The following is a 19,641-nucleotide window of genomic DNA, read 5'->3' on the forward strand; positions in this document are numbered from 1 at the left end:
GACTTACCATTAACGTTTTCACTTAAACTGACTTAATCACAAAGTTTTACATTTATAATAAGCAAAAGGTTCTAAGTCAATAAACCATGACTGAGGGGCAGAACAATATCATTCCTATGGAAATAAATTTTGAAAATGTATATACAACTGAATACCAAATATTATTGACTTCCCATTAAACTGACTTTGATATTTTATTGTGAATCTTTTTATGTTGTAATGTTATACCACTGTTTCAGGTTAGGGTGAAGGTTGGCGCCTGTTAAAACGTTTAAACCCGCTGCATTTTTATGCACCTGTCCTAAGTAAGGAGCCTGTTGTTCAGTGGTTGTCGTTTGTTGGTTTGGTTCATAAGTGTTTCTCGTTTCTCGTTTTTATATAGATTAGACTGTTGGTTTTCTTGTTTGAATTATTTTACACTAGTCTTTTTGGGGCTCTGTAAAGCTTGCTGTTCGGTGTGAACCAAGGCTCCGTGTCGAAGGCCGTACGTTGACCTATAATTGTTTATTTTTTACACATTGTGACTTGGATGGATAGTTGTCTCATTGGCACTCATACCACATCTTCTTATTTATATTGATCACTAAGTTTAACATTTAAACGAAGCAAAAGTTAATAAACCATGACTGAGGAGCAAAACCATATAATCCCAACGGAAATGAAATTTGAAAATGCATATACAACTGAATCTCAAATATTATTGACTTACCATTAGCGTTTACCCTAACTTGATCACAAAGTATTACATTTAAATGAAGCAAACGTTTTTAAGTCAATAAAACATGACTGAGGGTCAGAACCATATAATCCCCATGGAAATTAAATTTGAAAATGCATATACAACTGAATACCAAATATTATTGACTTACCATTAACGTTTACCCTTAAACTGACTTAATCACAAAGTTTTACATTTTAACGGAATCAGAGTTATCAGATTATTCTGAACGTCTTGAAACTTCTTTTTAGTATTACAGGTATTCACTTTTTATATATTCTTTAGACTACTATTTTCGAGTATGAGACGAGTTTATACATAATTGCAGTTATCAATCTTAGACACAAAACCGGGTCGTCATGAAATTTTTCGGATGATTTATTTTTTTTTAGGGGGGGAGGTACAAGAGGGGTTTGTGTTTTTTCTATTGGATCTGATGTCGCCTTTGTCTTCGTTTTGAAACTGCTGATTCTAACTTTGTTATGCTCTATTCCTACTCCATCATTTTATCTGCCACATGTAGTTTTTTTCTCAAATATTATGTTTTCATCAAGCTGTTAAACACAAAGTAAAATGATCTTTAATACCCGGGTACATGATTTGTTTTAAAGTACATAAGCCTTCGTGGAAATTTCGTCCGTGTCATCTAGTGACAGGTTTTGTAGTCTTATATCTTTAGATACCAGTATGGTCATCAGTTTTGTTATTTTGTTAATTGTGTTCTAATCGATTTTTTAAGTTTGACATGGAGAGCGGAATCGTATGACGGGTGACGCACGAATAGCAGACTATTCCTCTGTCAACATACTTTTTCCTTTGGAGTTTTATGAGTTATGAGTTTCTCTCAGTTTTTGTTTACCTTAGTTTATCTCTTTCTCATCGATGTACGAGATTTGAACTTCCGTAAAATAATATTTCCTTATGTTTGTACCGTTCCAAATGCTTCACCACTGATGTCGTCTATGAAATGTCTTATTTCTTTTCCGTATCATAATTTTGCAATAAGCTTCCTTTTCTACATCAATAACTAAAATTCGGTGTAAGAAGTTCTAAATTTATTAAAAAGAGACGTACTGATTGTATTTACCGATGAAGAACTCGTCTGTCTGTTCGTATTGGTTAATAGTTTAAAACAAATCAACGATAGGTAAAATAAAAACATATCCGATAGAAAGTTAAATAACAAAACAAATTAACTTCAAGAAAAATCAAAACGGGAATTCCTTTATCAAATAGTAAAATCTAAAGCTCAAACACATCAAACGACTTGAAAACAACTGTCATATTCCTGACTTGGTACAGACATTTCCTTTTGTCGGAAATGGTGGTGTAAATCTCGTTTTTAAACAGGCTAAATCTCTCACTTGTATGACAGTCGCATAGAATTCCATTATATTGACAACAATGTGTGAGCAACACAAACAGACATAATAGGTAAAAATGTAAAAAGTTGGGGTACAGTAGTCAATATAGAAATAAGAAGATTTGGTATCATTGCCAATGAGACAACTCTCCACAAGAGACCAAATGACACAGGAATTAACAAATATAGGTTACAGTATTGCCTTCAACAATGATCAAAGCCCATACCACATAGTCAGTTATAAAAAGCCCCAAAATGACAAATGTAAAACAATTCAAACGAGAAAACTAACGGCCTAATCTATGTACAAAATAATGAACGAAAAAAACAAATATGTTACACAGCAACAAACGACAACCACTGAATTAAAGGCTCCTGACTTGGGACAGGCACATACAGAATGTGGCGGGGTTAAACTCGTTTGAAGTCGCCAACCCTCTCCCTAACCTGGGACAGTGGTGTAACAGTACAACATAAGAACAAACTATAAAAATCAGTAGAAAAAGGCTTAACTCATCAGATGGATACAAATACATTGTGTTATAATCTAAATTACTATAACAATATACAACTATTATCAACAAAGATTCCAATGGGTAATAATTGTGCACCCCTTGTGGCCGAATAGTTTTGTACTCGAATTGAAGCAGAGTTCATTTAGAACCTTCTAAAAGACAAAAAGAAAAAGCACCTTGCGAAATTCTTTAATTTTACTTTCAGAGATATTGATGATGTCCTATCACTGAATGACCCATAGTTCAGTCAGTACTTACATCTCATATATCCCAGTGAACTTGAAATTAATGAAAAGGAATGCTTCATACCTTGATCTTTTCCTCAATATTGACACAGATGGACGTCTTCACCCTGAAATCTGTGACAAACGGGACGATTTCAACTTCCCAATTATCAATTTCCCATTTCTTAGCAGTAACATACATCTGCCCCGTCGTATGGTGTTTACATATCTCAGTTGATACGTTATGCTCGTGCATGTTCACACTATACGGACTTGATATACAGGAGTGTGCTCTTTACGCAGAAACTGCTCCAACAGAGTTATGAGGAGGAAAGATTAAAAATGACACTCCGTAAACTTTATGGACACCTTCACGAATTGGTTGATCTATACGATGTATCTGTGTCTAAACTAACTAATGACATTTTTGCCACGTCTTAGATTGTGCTTTACCATCTACGTCGTCTGGTCTGCTAAGTACCGAATGTGACCTATTCCCGAATATGACTTGCCGGGTGTGAATTCGCATTGCTATACGACGTGTCTCGGTATTTATACATCCAACATTCATGTATTTAGTTATGATGTTTCTTTTGTAAGTCTGATTGGATATTGTGTTATGTCTTATCGTTTGTGGTTTGAATTCTATTTTTATTTTCTTAGAAAATACATAAAATAACTCCAATCCAACTCAAGCCCAATTTTATATTCTATTTTTAGAAATTTACCAGTGATAAAATAAACGTCACGAAAAATACGTCACTTTTTGTGGCGTTGATACATTCATGTGACGCACAGTGTATAATTCTATTGTGGTGTCCTGGTGTACTGTCGTAAATTCATGGGAGGTGTCCGTTGTTATTCTGTGGTTAACATGTTGAAATGTACTATTATATTATTTATTTATGTATTTCTCTGTCCTGAGTGTTCTTGCGTTTATTAAAAACAAATAACTATTTTAATAAAGACAAAAAAGGGCATATAGACACTCTAATGGCAAAGTACGTTAGCAAAAAATGAAAGACAAGAATACAAAACAGACCATAGCACAATAACACAATGGTGGGATGTATAAGTTACGAGCCACACCAAAAGTTTATTACCAAATATGGACTAAACAGTAAAGGTTAAAAAATGTACAAGGTCAAATAAAAAGAACAGTAGAACACGTAATTAAGATGACAAACAACGTCATCAGTACCTTTAATCTATACTTCAAGAGCATCATGTATTATTTGTGAAGTTGACACAGAATATTTATCAACAAGGTCTTGGTATCTTCCAATGAACTTTTTTAGAAAAAGGACGAGACGTTCTTTGACACAATCTTGGCTCATCAACTTTCTACTCAGACACTGGTGACGTTTTATGCCCATTTTGTTTTGAAATTAACAAAAAATGTTCACACGTTTTTAATATCAAACTGTCAGACCCGAATATATTATAGACATATATTTATAAAAACACTTTTTTGGCGTATGCATGATTAAAATTGCACTTCACGGATTTTGGGGCTTTCGAAGCATTTTCTGGGTTTGCCTTTATAATATAGACTCAAACTCAAAAGAATATTTAAATTTAAGTACTTATATATTTGTAAAAAAAATGAAAACAACACTTCATGAATTTCATTCGAAGCTATATGACCTTTTAAGGTCAACCTTGCAAGAGGGAGATGATATTACACTACATGAGTGGTACTAACTTTGCTTGTGGACTGTAACAACTAATCTCCGTTGGTAGTACGAGCTCGAGTTAGTAACCATTCCAAAGAATTAGCCTTTAATAAGGCATCGTACCTGTACCTTTTTATTGAAAACAATTGTAATATTGTATAAAAATTAAGGTTATAACTTCTTTGAGCAAATATGGCCTTATTTCCATCAGGCTGTTTCCCTCTCCTTTTTGAGTTTATATGATTCATTTTTTTTGTTGGTTAACTTAACGGTAAGCTACTGTTGCCTTTATTCTTATATGACCATTTTTATTGGATGACCACAGACTTTTTATATGTGGATGGTATTTGATTGCAGCGTTCCTGAGTTGGAAGGTTCCAGTAATACATGTACGTGTCATGCTAAACATATTTTTAAATATATTTTTACAAGCTGTTCAATTCTTACACGAATATGTTAAATATCAAGTTACTATTTAATGACAGTGATTCTATAGACAGGTACATATGTATAAAAGACATGTTATACATGAATGGAAGTACAGATAAGCACATCTTCACTTTACGATTCTATATATCCAGTCGACAAGAGTAATAATGTTTGTTATACAACTCATATCGCTACTACTAACTGCACAACTAGTTGTTGTGAATAGCTCGTGTAGCTCTAAACTTGGTAAGTTGTCATCAAAACAATTTTGAAGTATTGTGTGTTATAATATCTTCAGCTTCATTTATGATATGCAAATGGATTGCTATTTGTATTCAAATAGCGTAGATTTTAAATAATTGTTTCACATTAACTAGACTGTGCAATATCTGTATAGCTAAAACTAAAGAATTTGCAATAGTTTAAACTTGAATCATGTCAAGAAATAACAATTTGAAAAGCTTAAAGTTAAAAATCGCTCAACATAACAGATAAACCTCAACAGTTCTCGTCTTTAAATGTGTTTTATATTCACAGAAAGCTCATTGTTTGATGACCTTATTGGAATGATGTTAAAGCTGAAAGGAACAGGTACTTGTTAATCATTTTGTTTTTGTTTTTTTTTTTCAACTAACCCTTTCTTATTTTTCTCCACAAACCAATTTTGTCTAGTTTGTCTAAATAGTATATCATTCAAGTCGTTATTCGATTTTTTTTTACTCGATTTTAAGCAGAAAGTTATATAAAAAAATTTAATTATAATATATATATCCGATTTACTATTGATTGAATATCATTATCTAAATCAACGTCAACACCAATGAGAAAGCTGTATAAAGATAATATATCTATTTTCAGAGCATAGAGGGCTTGGGAAAGAAATGAAACAAAAAGAAACTCCTGCCTTTTCAGTCTACAGGGATGCTCCACAATCTTTATCGCCATCAACTATTGTAAAATTTAATCGTGTATGGACAAATAACTTGAAAGGGTATGATGTCACTACCGGTATTTTTACTGCTCCAATGGCTGGTCTGTACCATTTTTCTGCAGTTGTCATGTCTGAATCTGGAAAATCATTATTTCTTCATTTATGGCACAACGATTCGAAGATGACTGGAAGTTTCATTACTGGCGATGGTTATAAAACTGGTACATTTGATGTTGTACTGAACGTAAAGAAAAGGGATCGCATCTATATAAGGTGTAGAAATAACACCAGTCAAAAAATCTACAGCGATAGTGATAACTACAGTACCTTCTCTGGATATCTAATTGCTTAAAAAAACGTTACAGTCAATAAATTTTTGTCTTATTGTCATAAGTTAGTTTTCTGGCAATTTTCCAAAGTTTGATTACAAATACAGGTGTGACCCTATATCCGGTCGAAAATTATAATGGTGGAATGGCACAGGGCCATGGTTTGCTCAGAATGTTTATGACGTCTTTAGCCTAAATTCGTTGGCGTAAATATAAAAAAGAAGATATGATTGCCAATGAGACAACTCCCCACAAGAGACCAAATGACACAGAAATTAACAACTATAGGTCACCGTACGGCCTTCAACAATGAGCAAAGCCCATACCGCACAGTCAGCTATAAAAGGCCCCGAAATGACAATGTAAAACAATTCAAACGAGAAAATTAACAGCCTAATTTATGTACAAAAAATAAACGAAAAACAAATATGTAACACATAAACAAACGGCAACCACTGAATTACAGGCTCCTGTCTTGGGACAGGCACATTAGTTGTGACTGGCTTTGAACTTGCTTTCAGTAACTGCGAGTACTCCTTTATCAGTACTTTGTGTCTATTGTCTTTTTGTGGGCTGTTTTTCGTGTTTTGTTCCGCTTTTCAACCGCTTTCTATAGCCTATTCTTATACTTTGCTATTAGGCCACTGTCCAAGGTTATTGGTTTGACATAAATCAGCCCGTTTTGGTTTTCTCGTTTGAATTGTTTTACATTTTGTTGTGTCCATTCTTTTTCAGTTCACTATACGGTATTGATTTTGCTCACTGTGACCTATAATGGTCTTTGGTGGATATTTTACTCTTTGGGAAGCATACCACAACTTCTTTTAATCTTGGTTGTGATTTGTGGGTGTATTTTGTTTTTGTTTTTTTGTTTTGTTTTTTTTTTTTGGGGAGGAAGGAGGTTTAACAATGTAACATGCAATTTCCGTAAGAAATACTGGGCATCGGAACGGAAAAATTTTTAACCCCCGACACTCCTTAAAAAACCTAAACAAAATAGAAAGACAAAGAGTCTAGTTCTTTTAATTTCTTTTTTGTTTGGTTTTGCTACTTTTACTCCTTTTTATTGATTTTTAAAGGGGTGGAGGTATAACTGTTTTTTTCCTGATGATGTCCTTGATTTTAAAATGACAATCGGTATACTATTTTTATATATTCACGGCTTTGATACTTGTTTCTATTATTTTGGGGTATACTTAAATACGTAATTTCCGAACAAAAACTCTTGTCTTATCAGAGAGACCAAAAGTGTGTACGATGAAAAAAAAGCTTCTTTATCCCGTTATCCTCTTCGATTTGACTAATTGTATTCTGCGTGGTACGAGTCAGTGAACCAGTTTGCAGCAAATCTCAGACTGCATTAGTTACAAAATACACTTTATAGTAACACAGGGAATACATATAGTCCATACTGTAAGATCTAAACAGTCAACATATATAGTTAAAACATATATTATTGTTCAGAAAATAAAACAAACAGATAAAACACAAGTTTTACAGCTAAGTAATAACTTCTACAATGCATACACAATTAATTACAAATAAATGACCATTAGAAGAAATATACAATATATATATATATACTTTTTATAACGTATAAAGCTGTTGAACATGAAGGTGTAAAGTGTTTAGGTTATAAAACTGTACCTTACAATAAGATCTATACGTTTCTGAAAGTAAGATCTGCACTGTCAATATATCTGTTTCTGATAGTAAGATCTGCACTGTCAATATATCTGTTTCTGATAGTAAGATCTGCACTGTCAATATATCTGTTTCTGATAGTAAGATCTGCACTGTCAATATATCTGTTTCTGATAGTAAGATCTGCACTGTCAATATATCTGTTTCTGACAGTAAAATCTACACTGTCAATATATCTGTTTCTGATAGTAAGATCTGCACTGTCAATATATCTGTTCATAACAGTTAGATCTGTACTGTCAATATATCTTTTTTTTGACAATAGGATATGCACTGCCAATATATATCTGTTTCTGACAGTAAGATCTGCACTGTTAATATATATCTGTTTCTGACAGTAAGAGCTACATAGTCAATATAGTTGTTTCTGACAGTAAGATATACACTGTCAATATATCTGTTTCTGACAGTAAAATCTACACTGTCAACATATCTGTTTCTGACAGTAAGATAAGCACTGTTAATATATATCTGTTTCTGACAGTAAGATCTACACTGTCAATAAATCTGTTTCTTACAGTAAGATCTACACTGTCAATTTATCTGTTTCTAACAGTAAGATCTACACTGTCAACATAGCTGTTTCTGAAAGTAAAATCTACACTGTCAATATATCTGTTCCATACAAAAAGATCTTAACATAGATATAGGAAGATGTGGTATGAGTGCCAATGAGACAACTCTCCACCCAAGTTACAATTTATAAAAGTAAACCATTATAGGTCAAGGTACGGCCTTCAACACGGAGCATTGGCTCAAACCGAACAGCAAGCTATAAAGGGCCCAATATGTAAATTCCATGCAGAAAGATCTCAACAGTTAATATATAAGTTCCATGCAGAAAGATCTCAAAAGTCAATATATATGTACCTGACAGTACGATCTACATTGTAATATATATGCCCAATGAGGTCAGATCTACACAGTCAATATATATGTCCTATGCAGAAAGATCTAAGCAGTCAATATATATGTTCCTTCAGTAAGATCTACACAGTCAAAATATATGTTCTTTAGAGTAAAATCTACACAGTCAATATATAAGTTCCTTACAGTAAAATATACAAAGTCAATATATATGTTCCTTCCGTAGGATCTACACAGTCAAAATGGGTGTTCCTTAGAGTAAGATCAACAAAGTCAATATGTATGCTCCATGAGGTAAGATCTACATAGACAATATAAATGTTCCTTACAGTAAGATCTACACAGTCAATATATATGCTCCATGAAGTAATATATACATAGTTAATATGTATGTTCCTTACAGTAAGATCTGAATAGTCAATGCATATATTACATACATATTAGCATATTATCTGCTTTTGTTGGATTTGTTTTTGTATTGTCTCTTGGTATATTCTCTTTCTTTCTACGCAAACACAGTATCCTAACTCTGAGTCAATCATTCTATGCTGTTACTCCAAAATACCACTAACAAGGCAGAGAAGCAGCACATACTAGAGTCAAAGTCTTTGGTTTAAGTGGACTCAGTGATGATATGATGATTTGTCATGTTTTCCATTAAGGAAAAAGAGAACATAAATATTACTACAGAATATGATTTCAATATTTAAATTTTTTGGGCGTCATTTGGAGGAGACTCCGATCAGAATATGTTCTAGTAAAATATTGACTTTATATATATATATATTTATTGAGAAACTACCCCTTTACATCGGGGGCAAACACCAACAGGGTATTAGTGTTTGCGTCATACAAACTATAAATATTATAAATACAGTGTACATAAATAAAAACATCACTATCATTAAAAATGTCAATATATTCGTAAAACAATTTCTTTTAAAACCCAACTTTTGGTAATAAAAATTATAAAAGTGAATAAAAGAAACCGTAAAAGTACGTTGCGACATTTTTAAAAGATAACACATATATACATAGACTTTTTCTAAAAATACATGCATATTCACATAAACTTGACACAATTTCAAACTTTCATACATTTAAATAATTTAGACATTAACATGCAACAACTCATTGCGAACTTTAATGAGTGAGGTTAGATATTGTTTTCCCATTTCATCAACCTTTTTTCCGATATCATCACCGAACAAAAAAGCTATGTCTCCGATAATAAATTGAAATTTATTAAAACGAGGCAACTCTGAGAAAAACACGCCGGTTCCTGCATTAAGAAGGAAATCGTGCAAATCAGAAAGGAAACGTTCTCGAATATCAGTATATGCTTGGCATTCTAACAGTATATGTAAAACGGATTCTTCAGTACAACACGTTTCACATGCATTACTATCTTTCAATTTCATGCGGAATAAAACAGCATTCAATGGAAGACAATTCGTTCTAGCCAGAAATTTAAGACGAGAGGCCCAAAAATCGTCTACATTTGATAAATACGATTGTCGTGCTTGTGTGACATAAAATGAACGGTAATCACCTAGGCTTCGATTTTCTAGAATTTCGGACTTCAGCTTATTACAAGCGTCAATACCAAAAAACTCATTAAATGTTTTTATATTAACGTTTCCATGTATATAATGGTCCAGTCCAGTGGACTGGAATATGCCATTTATATGATTAAAATATTCATTTTTTAATAACTTAAGTTCGGTAAAAATCATTTTGCAATATCTTGTACCAGGTAGAGAGTCTAATCTAGCAAAATATGTGATCCTTTGACGGTCCATCTAATTTGTTAGAGATTCCCATCCTAACTCTGATAACACAGAGCATTTTGGAAAGTTCATTTAAGAGTTTATTATAACTTTTGCGACTTTGTACTGCCAGCTGTCTAGCATTTCGGTTCCGGATTTTGACGTTGGGTACCATACACCACAAGCATGAGCAATGGATGGATGTATAACCGAAATCCACAAAGCACAGCCAAAATTAAACCGATTAAAATCGCCGTGTTCTAAAACGTGAATAATATAGTTAAGTTTCTTTTCAAAGTTTTCCTTAAGGTATTTCTCGATATGATGATTAAATTTTAACGTTCTTGAGAAATAAACTCCCAAGTATTTATATTCGTTTACTTCATCAATTAAAACATCCCCTAGAAACCAGTTTTTGTATGCGTTAAGTCTTTTTCCTACCACTAGAACTTTTGATTTTTTGGCATTAAACTTTAGGTTTCATTTAGAAACAAATCCACTGGCAATATTTAATAGGGTTTGTAATTCTTCTTCGGTTTTCCCTAGTAAAACAATATCATCTGCGAAGAGTAGACTACCTATAACTTCAGTCGCTACATTGATACAGAGATTCTTTTCTTTTATCATTGAGACAAGATCAGACATTAGAATAGAAAATAGTGTAGGAGATAATATACATCCTTGTTTTAGGCCAAATTCTTGATCAAACCAGTCTGATTCGTAATTCCCAAAAATGACCTTATTACTTACATTTTTATAAAGGGAACGTAGTAGTTTCCAGCATTTTCCTTGAATACCATTTTGCCAAAGAAGATAAAAAAGACCATCTCTCCAGACTTTATCAAAAGCAGGGGATATATCTAAGAAAGCTAGAAACGTTTTTTCCTTTTTTGTTTTTCTTAAGGAGCAGAGCCCATGAAGAGTGAAAATATGATCTTCAACTCTTCTGTCTTTTCTAAAGGCGCCTTGAGTTTCACCTAATAAGTTCTTATCTTCAATATAATTCATAATTTTTTCCTCAATAATTTTACAATAAACCTTATATACATTTGAAGTTAAGGTTATGCCCCTGTAATTTGCCAAATCATGAACCGAACCTCCTTTGTGAATTAATTTTACAATACCTTTATGCCATTCAACAGGAATGCATTCCAAATCGGTTATCTTAGTGAAAAGTTCAACAAGGGAATCAACAAGTATATCACCACCGTATTTTAGAAATTCATTGGGTATGTTGTCGAACCCACTAGCTTTACTGTTTTTGATTCGCTTAAGAATTTGCGTAATTTCCTGTCGGTCTATTGAAAGCAATAAAGGTGTTTCCGCCTGAATCAAATTGTTATCTATTTTGTACATCAAAGATTCAACATCGTTAGCTAATTCGGTTTTACTATTTTGCATTGATCCTATTGAATTAAAATGATCAGATAAGGCTTTATTAATTTGATCAGGTTCCGTTAATCTTACACCTGAATTAACAGGATCTATTATTTCGCATGGCACACTAGCATTTTGCTTTAATTTAAGAAAACTAAAAGCCTTAAATTTTATTTTTTGAATTTGTGCATTTGCTCGTGAACTGTTTCATTTTTACTAAACGCTCTTTACTTTTAATAGCTTGGTGAACTTTTTCTTTTCGTTTTTTATAGATACTTGTTAGTCGCTGGCCTACTTCATTGTTGTGTGGGTGGTTTTTATCATGTATACGCTTAAGTCGATTTGCCTCGCGCCTTTGTTTTAAAAGTTCATCTAACTCTTTGTCCCAAAAACTTCTATAATTCCGGACAGTTTTTGCCTTACCGATTGAATTTATAGCTGCATTTTCTACCTTTTCTTTCCAGCTGTTCCATATTTGATCAACATTCATAGTTTCTTTACAAAATACATTAAAATTAGAGAAGTTTTCGCGCAGTTTACTTTCAAAAACAGGCCAATTCGTCTTTTCATTGATATTCCAAAATATAGCATTTGTATTACTTTTAGGTTTTAGGGTTAGGTATTCGATTTAATGTTTACTCTAACGATAACGTGGTCGCTATGTAGGTCAAAATTTCAAGATTCATCAATATAGACACGTGATACGGCTTCCGTTATATTTGAGGATAAAAGAATATAATCAATTGCTGATCTTTGATTATTTAGTATTGTTGTGTAGTGTCCACTACAAGAAGTAAGAGTATTTGCAATAATTAGCTGAGAGGCTTCAACAAATTGACTTAAACGACGGCCATTGTATAAAGTGGACAGTTTCATTATATTTTACCCGGTAAATTCACATATGTCAATGCATCTCCCATTGAAATCGCCAGTGATGACAACTTCATAGCCTAATGAATATAGGTTTGAAACATCTTCAAGAAGTTGAAACATTATTTCGTCTGTTTTTGGTTTATTTATACCATCATTTGGCAAATAAACTACCCCTACAGCCGTTTTTAGTCCATTGATTCGTGTAAGTACCCATAATCTTTCATAACTATCATTTTTACTATTTAATAAATTATCATCTAGAATCGGGTAATTTTCATGTAAGCATATTCCTATACCCCCTTTGTCTTTGGCACTTTTCCTACACTTTCCAACCCAATTATAAGACTTATCTAATTTTGAGGGGCGTTCATCATTTTTAAGAAAGGTCCCGACCAAACTAAAAATTGAAACATAATCATTAAGTAAATGTTTGTTAAACATATGTATCTTTGATGTCATACCGCGAATATTAAGATAATCTATAACGATTTTGGGTTTTGTCCCTATCGACTTTTTCTTACTTCGTTTATGTTTTTTACCACGTTTAAGTTTTTTCCGCGTACACGAAGTTGCATCAGGAAAACCCGTTTTCTCAGAGTTGCCTATCCTTACGGCACTCTCTTCATGGCCTACAACCTAATGTTGACAATGTTTGGCCTTGTGGCCATATTCATAACAATTATTACATTGAACATATTTTCCATGTCTACATACAGAGGCGGTATGATTAAATTCACCGCAGTACCAAAATGAATTTTGATAGTCATTTTCTGTTTGCATTGTCTCATAGCGGGACGAAGTGTTATTACTCCTGTGGAAGTCGTTTCTCATATACGCTTTGTTATATGTACGATTTCTGTCATCCCTTCTGTTTGAAGAATTGTATAATCTGTTGTTCGTTCTGTATTGTTCTCTAGATTTTCGATAATCTCTTTGTTTCCTGTACGGTACGTGCTTTCTGGTGCTAGACGTATTTTGCACATGTCTTATGGTAGAGGACTTCGGATTTTGAGACTTAATTTGGTCAACCCCTTGACTTATCAATACCTGTCGTACTTCTGATGTTATCTTTGCCTTCTGGGAATTAATTTTAAGATTATTAGCCACTGTATAGGTACCATGAATAGACAGGTGTATACCGTCCGGTTCGTAGAGACTTGTATTTACTGAACCGTTCTGCAAACGGAGGACACTCTCATTATCAATATAATACAAATTTTCATCATTGGCTATTTTTCGGAGTATGTCATTTGCCTTGTGAATGTTACCTAATCTGTCATCGAGACGAGGACAAAGACCAGAGACAACAACATTTTCCGATAAGGATTTGGCTTTCATTACAAAAGTCATATATTCTTCATTGAACGATTCAACTTGGAAACCTTTCTCAAGACAGTCATTACTTCCTACTTGCAGGATGATGTTTTCGAGATAGGAATCCTCTGGCAGATTGAGTAGTTTTGCCGTTATATCGAAAATTTTGCCTCCTCGGAAATTTGAAGTCTATCAGAAAATAACATTCTGGGACCTCGATCAGAATCAGTTACGTCAGGAATGCGTGTCGATTAATGACCGGTAGTTGGTCTTAGTCTAATATATAAAAATGTGTAACGATCTGTTTCCACATGTTCCTGTCCTTATCTCAAGTAAAGATGTCTGAATAAGGTTTAGTTTGTTTTGTTTTCCACTTTTAAAATCTTTTTTACCGTGTGAATTACTGGTTCTGCCTTCAAGTCATTATTATGGATAAAACAAATAATCATTAAAACTTAGTCAAAATAGATGTCTTCGGGTCACCACACGTTCGCAAAGAACATTTATGCATAACTACATTGCACAACTAGTTCTTAACGCAATAAGATAAGACAAACTAAATATTAATAAAAAAAATCGTCACTATCCAAGGTTCGGGGAAGCGCTAACACACATTCTACCACATTGTAAAGCCATGAGAACGTAATGAAGTGGCTCACGTTGGTTTTTTCTCTTACTGTTAGCTTTGTGGGACATTTTCATTTATTCTTTGCTTGTTTCATATCTTGTTATATTTATGCCTGCTCTAGTTTTCTATACGGTATGGGTTTTCTTCATTGACCGTCTAATAACCTGTAGTCGTTTAGATCCTGATTTTATTGGATAGTTGTCTCAATGGGCATCATACTACTTGATTTTTATGTTTACCTATTACACAAATAAACATCGTGGTACGATTAACATCAAGTTCAAAACACAAACATAAGAATATTCGGATATTTAGAATCGAAAGTGGTGACTGACAACACATGCAGGTATTTTACTAAGCAACCTTTTGATGAATTTTTTCAAAAGAACTATGTTTAAGTTTAAATCAATGAGATACAACTTAACGACACAAATAAATAATTTATCCTGCAATCATCCAACTATTGTACACATAAAAGGTACACAAATAAATGTTTGCTTTATTTGTACAAATAAAGTCTCCTTTTACCTCGCTACCTTGTTGAGCATGCGGTAATATGGATATTTCTTTTTGCGTAACAATTCAATGTGGGGTCCTCTTCGCGCTCAGCGTTTAATCTATGTTGATTTCTTTGAAAAATCCAATTTAGATTTAAACAACTAAAGCTTCAAGGGCCGGTTGTAAATTGTAGGATAAAAACAATATATGAACATTTGTCATTTGGGGGCTTTTAAAACTGACTCAACGGTATGGATTTTGCTCATTGTTGAAGGCCGTAAGGTGAACCATAGCTGTTAACGTCTACGTCATTTGGGCTCTTGTGGAAAGTTGTCTTATTGGCATTACCAATTATCATATACCACATCTTCTTATTTTTATATATGAAATATAAAATGTATTTGTACTCGCTACTAAACAGGACAAACTACACATATTGTATATTCATCAAAAGTTCAACATACAATCTTAAACAATAGATAGATAGGTAGCTATACTATACTATACTACCATTCGTTTGATGTGCTTTTGATTTTGCCATTTGTTAAGGGACTTTCCGTTTTGAATTTTCCTTGGAGTTCGGTATTTTTGTTATTTTACTTTTTATAAGAAGTCAGTTGTTTATTTTGATGTAGTTTTTTTTTCCTGGCTGTCACAGAAAATGGACATATTGTTGTCAGGACCTCAAAGTACACACATGACATGAAGATTGAAAGAATTTTCGCAATACTCTGAAATTGGCTCTATAAAAGTTTTAAAAAATAAATATGTAATATTCCACAAAAACTATCTCAATATATTCTTCAAGCTGTGATAGTGAATGTATCAAACATGTAATATCAAGTTACCATTTATCATTTTCTAAAGTATGGTGTCACGCTAATACTAGTTCCGATATTAAAAAAAAACATAACATTTATCTATAATTGACAACGAATTTAGAATAATAGAAGTTTAAAACACAATATGAGAAGATAGCTTTCTTACTATGACTTCAGGAAATAAAAGAAAAATGGGTTATGTTTCCTTTTTTGTTGAAACATGTACATAGAAAAGAAGATAGATTTATTTTTTAATCAACCAAACATATTTTTGTGTTTGTGAGAGAAAAAAGTGATAAGGAATACTGTGGATTTACTTATTTTCGTGGGTACCAATTTTCGTGGATTAAGGAAAACTTACATGTTCGTGGATATTTAATTTCGTGGTTTTGCCGAAGTTTGCATACAAGCCTATAGAAAATTAGTCATTCGTTGAACATTTAATTTCGTGGTTCACCTGTACCAACGAAATCCACGAAAATTGATATCCAACGAATAATAATGAATCCACAGTAAAATTAAATCTTTACAAATATAATTTACAGTTGTCACTACGCATAGGCAGACATATATATATATATATAAATTTACAGTGATTGTATGCTTCTAAAAGTAGAATAGCATCCTGTAATTATACTGAAGAGATGAGTAGATGATCATTTCTGTACACTTAGAAATACTTTGTGTATAATGCTTAGACGTCCTTGTTTAATTCCTACAAGAAGGTAACACCTCCCGAAACGAAAGCTGATTTTTATCAGCTGTAGTTAGAAGAGGGGATAAGACGTCTGCGCAATGCGAGGCGGTGTTGTCGTAGAAGTATGAAGTGAAAAGCACAGGTCCCAGCCCCGGTCGGGGAGGAAATAAAGAATCAGATCTACTCTAACATTGTTAGGTTGATTTTCTAGGCACTTTATATATATATATTATATACATGTATATGTAATTCGTCTCAAATTTAACCCAACAATATTAGATCTTCAAATTTGCGTTAGCAAATTTTTGTTCTTCCCTCAGAGGGATTCTAGCCCTTGCTTCTGTGACATCGTGGCAACACCGCCGGAACCGTGTTCAGCGCCATAGACCACTCGACCACCTAGCCTACATAAAAAATATACCTTTCGGTGGTCGATGTAATGCCTTTCCTCGTCGGCTTATATAGCCCGGTCAAAATCTGGAACATGATTTTTAAAGACAATTTAATAACAAATTAAATAATATAAAATAAAATAGGATTACATTAAGTTAAAAGGGCAAAATCTTGACCGGCAGCCTCTCTTGTGTACAAATGAAGAAGTCAAAATTTCAAATATGAACTTAAATTCACGAAAAAATAAATAACACGGTCAAAATCTTTAATAGGATATCACTGTTTATTAACAAATAATTCGGAAAAAAATTAACTAGTAATACATCGAGTAGAAAGGGTTAAATATTGACCGGCAACTTCACTTGTATACATATGCAGAAGTCAAATTTTCAACTTTGGACTAAAAACTCTCCAAAAATCATGGGAATCCGTAAATAATCTCTGCATATTTTCTAAAGTTAATTTTATAACAAATAAACTTACTTTAGTTTAGTTAAAATGAATCATATGGAAAATGCCCAAATCTTGACCGGCAGCACCCTTTTATGGAAAAAAATGACTATGTTTCAAGACAATGTATTAAATGTTCTCTCATATATTTTTGATCGTACTTGATGAGTACCTCCTTTAAACCCAGATTGACAAAGTTCAAGAGCATTTGCAATTGCAAAAAGACCACAATCTATGCTGTTTTGTTGTTTTTGGACGTCAGGTATTCTTATCAAAATTTGTTCTTGTCTTTTCAATAGATTTGTGTTAACTGATATTCCAATGAAGTTGTTATAAGTTCAATGATAAGCTGTCTAGCAGATAGATGTTTTCATCTCTAGTTTGAACAGACAAAACCCAATAAGCATTACCATTATGATGTATTTGTACGCTCTGTGGGTCTTGTGGCTGAAACCCTGTTTCACTTACCCATTTACCATTTACCTTAACATGCGCCAATGTTGTTTCCTGGAACCCATTTATTTCTGGAAACTCAAAGTTTAGAAGGTTTTGTGTTGAAATTACTATATCGGAACATAGATACTGATTATTTAAAATATTTTGTTTGTGCTGTTGACTGCAATACCCTACCCACGGTAGATCTGATAAAGTTTTTGTTTTTTTCGTGGGAGTTCTCAACGTCTTCTTCGATTACACTAAGTTCAAGTTTTTTTTTCGATTTCGGAGTCGAAAATTCTGTTGATATTTGAGGCGTCTTAATTGATTTTATGCTACCATTTGTTGAAGGCGTTGCCATCAATGTTTGCTTTAAAGGAGTATTCATGGTGAATAGTGAATCAGGTGCAGGTTCGAATTCAATTCCGTAATCATTTGCTCTCGGTTGTTTTCTTCCTGATTTTTTGTCAATTTTTTTCTTGCTATTTTTTGATAATGCCCTTAAATTAACGACTCTATTTTTCTGTATCGGCTCTAACCCTATACTCATTTTTGCAGCCAAAATATGAAAACAAGTTGTTGATGATTCACACTGACATGATTCTTTCGGAAATAGAGTTACACAGTATTTTTCTTTCCTGCCATTTACAATAAACGCACCTTGTTGTGGGACCAAAGTAATTAAATTATTGTCAACAATAAACCGTGCCAAACTTTGTTGACTGCTATCATGCTGACCACTGGATGTAGGGACTGACGAACTAGACTGAGCACTGGATGTAGGGACTGACGAACTAGACTGACCACTGGATGTAGGGACTGATGAACTAGACTGACCACTGGATGTAGGGACTGACGAACTAGACTGACCGGTTGTTTTTTTCAAGGTTAAATGGTTTGATACCTATTGCCAAAAGTCTCATGGCTTTATCATGTATACATATGACGTAAAAGCAAGGTCAAAATCTAGAACGTCAAATTAAGCTATGACCTTGAGATCAATTTCAAGGTCATAAACCAAGGACCTCAAATCAAAAGACCATAGGTCTTAATTATATTTAGTTAATGAGTTATATCACCATACGCGTATTTTTAAATACAAGAGGGGAGAAAACTCTCTTTTACGTTCAACGTACCCTTACAATCAAAATTTACGTGTTACGACATGTTGCAAATAACAATTTAGTAAAAGTAATTTGTCGATATCTTATACGGTTTTTGGAAATAAGTGAAAAAAAGCCAAATTCAAAATTTAGAATATGACCTTGACCTCTGCCCTTGACCTAATTTCATTTTTTTGGACCAAGGACCTCAAATCAAAAGATCCTAGGTCTCTATCACTTATGGTTTACAAGATAGAAATGCATATCACTTATATCAAATGCATAAGGGGAAATAACTCTCATATGGAGCGTTCATATTGCTTTGGTCAAAATAGGACAAATCATGCGAAGGATATAATGAGCAATTTTATAAAATAAATTTGTCGCTTTCTTTTACGGTTACGGAGGAGATGTAGTCACAAGGAAAACAGTGTTTTGGGAATAACTCTTACAAACAAAATTGTTCGGCTTAGCATGGGTGAAAATAAAAAATCGCATAAACTATATGATATTATATAAGAAATATC

At 33.2% G+C, this 19,641-nt stretch overlaps 1 protein-coding gene across 1 annotated transcript; it reads left to right on the top strand.

The window, feature by feature from the left end:
• Positions 1-5,036: 5,036 nt before the first annotated feature.
• LOC127719346 (collagen alpha-2(VIII) chain-like) lies at positions 5,037-6,241 on the top strand. Its single transcript, XM_052225415.1, has 3 exons — positions 5,037-5,171; positions 5,463-5,516; positions 5,784-6,241. Exons 1-3 carry the CDS (start codon positions 5,093-5,095, stop codon positions 6,206-6,208), a joined length of 558 nt encoding a protein of 185 aa, XP_052081375.1. The 5' UTR covers positions 5,037-5,092; the 3' UTR covers positions 6,209-6,241.
• The last annotated feature ends 13,400 nt before the right edge of the window (positions 6,242-19,641 follow it).

This window comes from Mytilus californianus, unplaced genomic scaffold (genome assembly GCF_021869535.1).
Source record: "Mytilus californianus isolate M0D057914Y unplaced genomic scaffold, xbMytCali1.0.p SCAF_11, whole genome shotgun sequence".
NCBI lineage: Eukaryota > Metazoa > Mollusca > Bivalvia > Mytilida > Mytilidae > Mytilus > Mytilus californianus.

Coding starts and splice junctions, on each gene's coding strand:
- LOC127719346 (XM_052225415.1), top strand. CDS start 5,093: ATGTTTGTTATACAACTCATATCGCTACTACTAACTGCACAACTAGTT. Junction 5,172..5,462: donor CTCGTGTAGCTCTAAACTTG/GTAAGTTGTCAT, acceptor TTATATTCACAG/AAAGCTCATTGTTTGATGAC. Junction 5,517..5,783: donor GTTAAAGCTGAAAGGAACAG/GTACTTGTTAAT, acceptor ATCTATTTTCAG/AGCATAGAGGGCTTGGGAAA.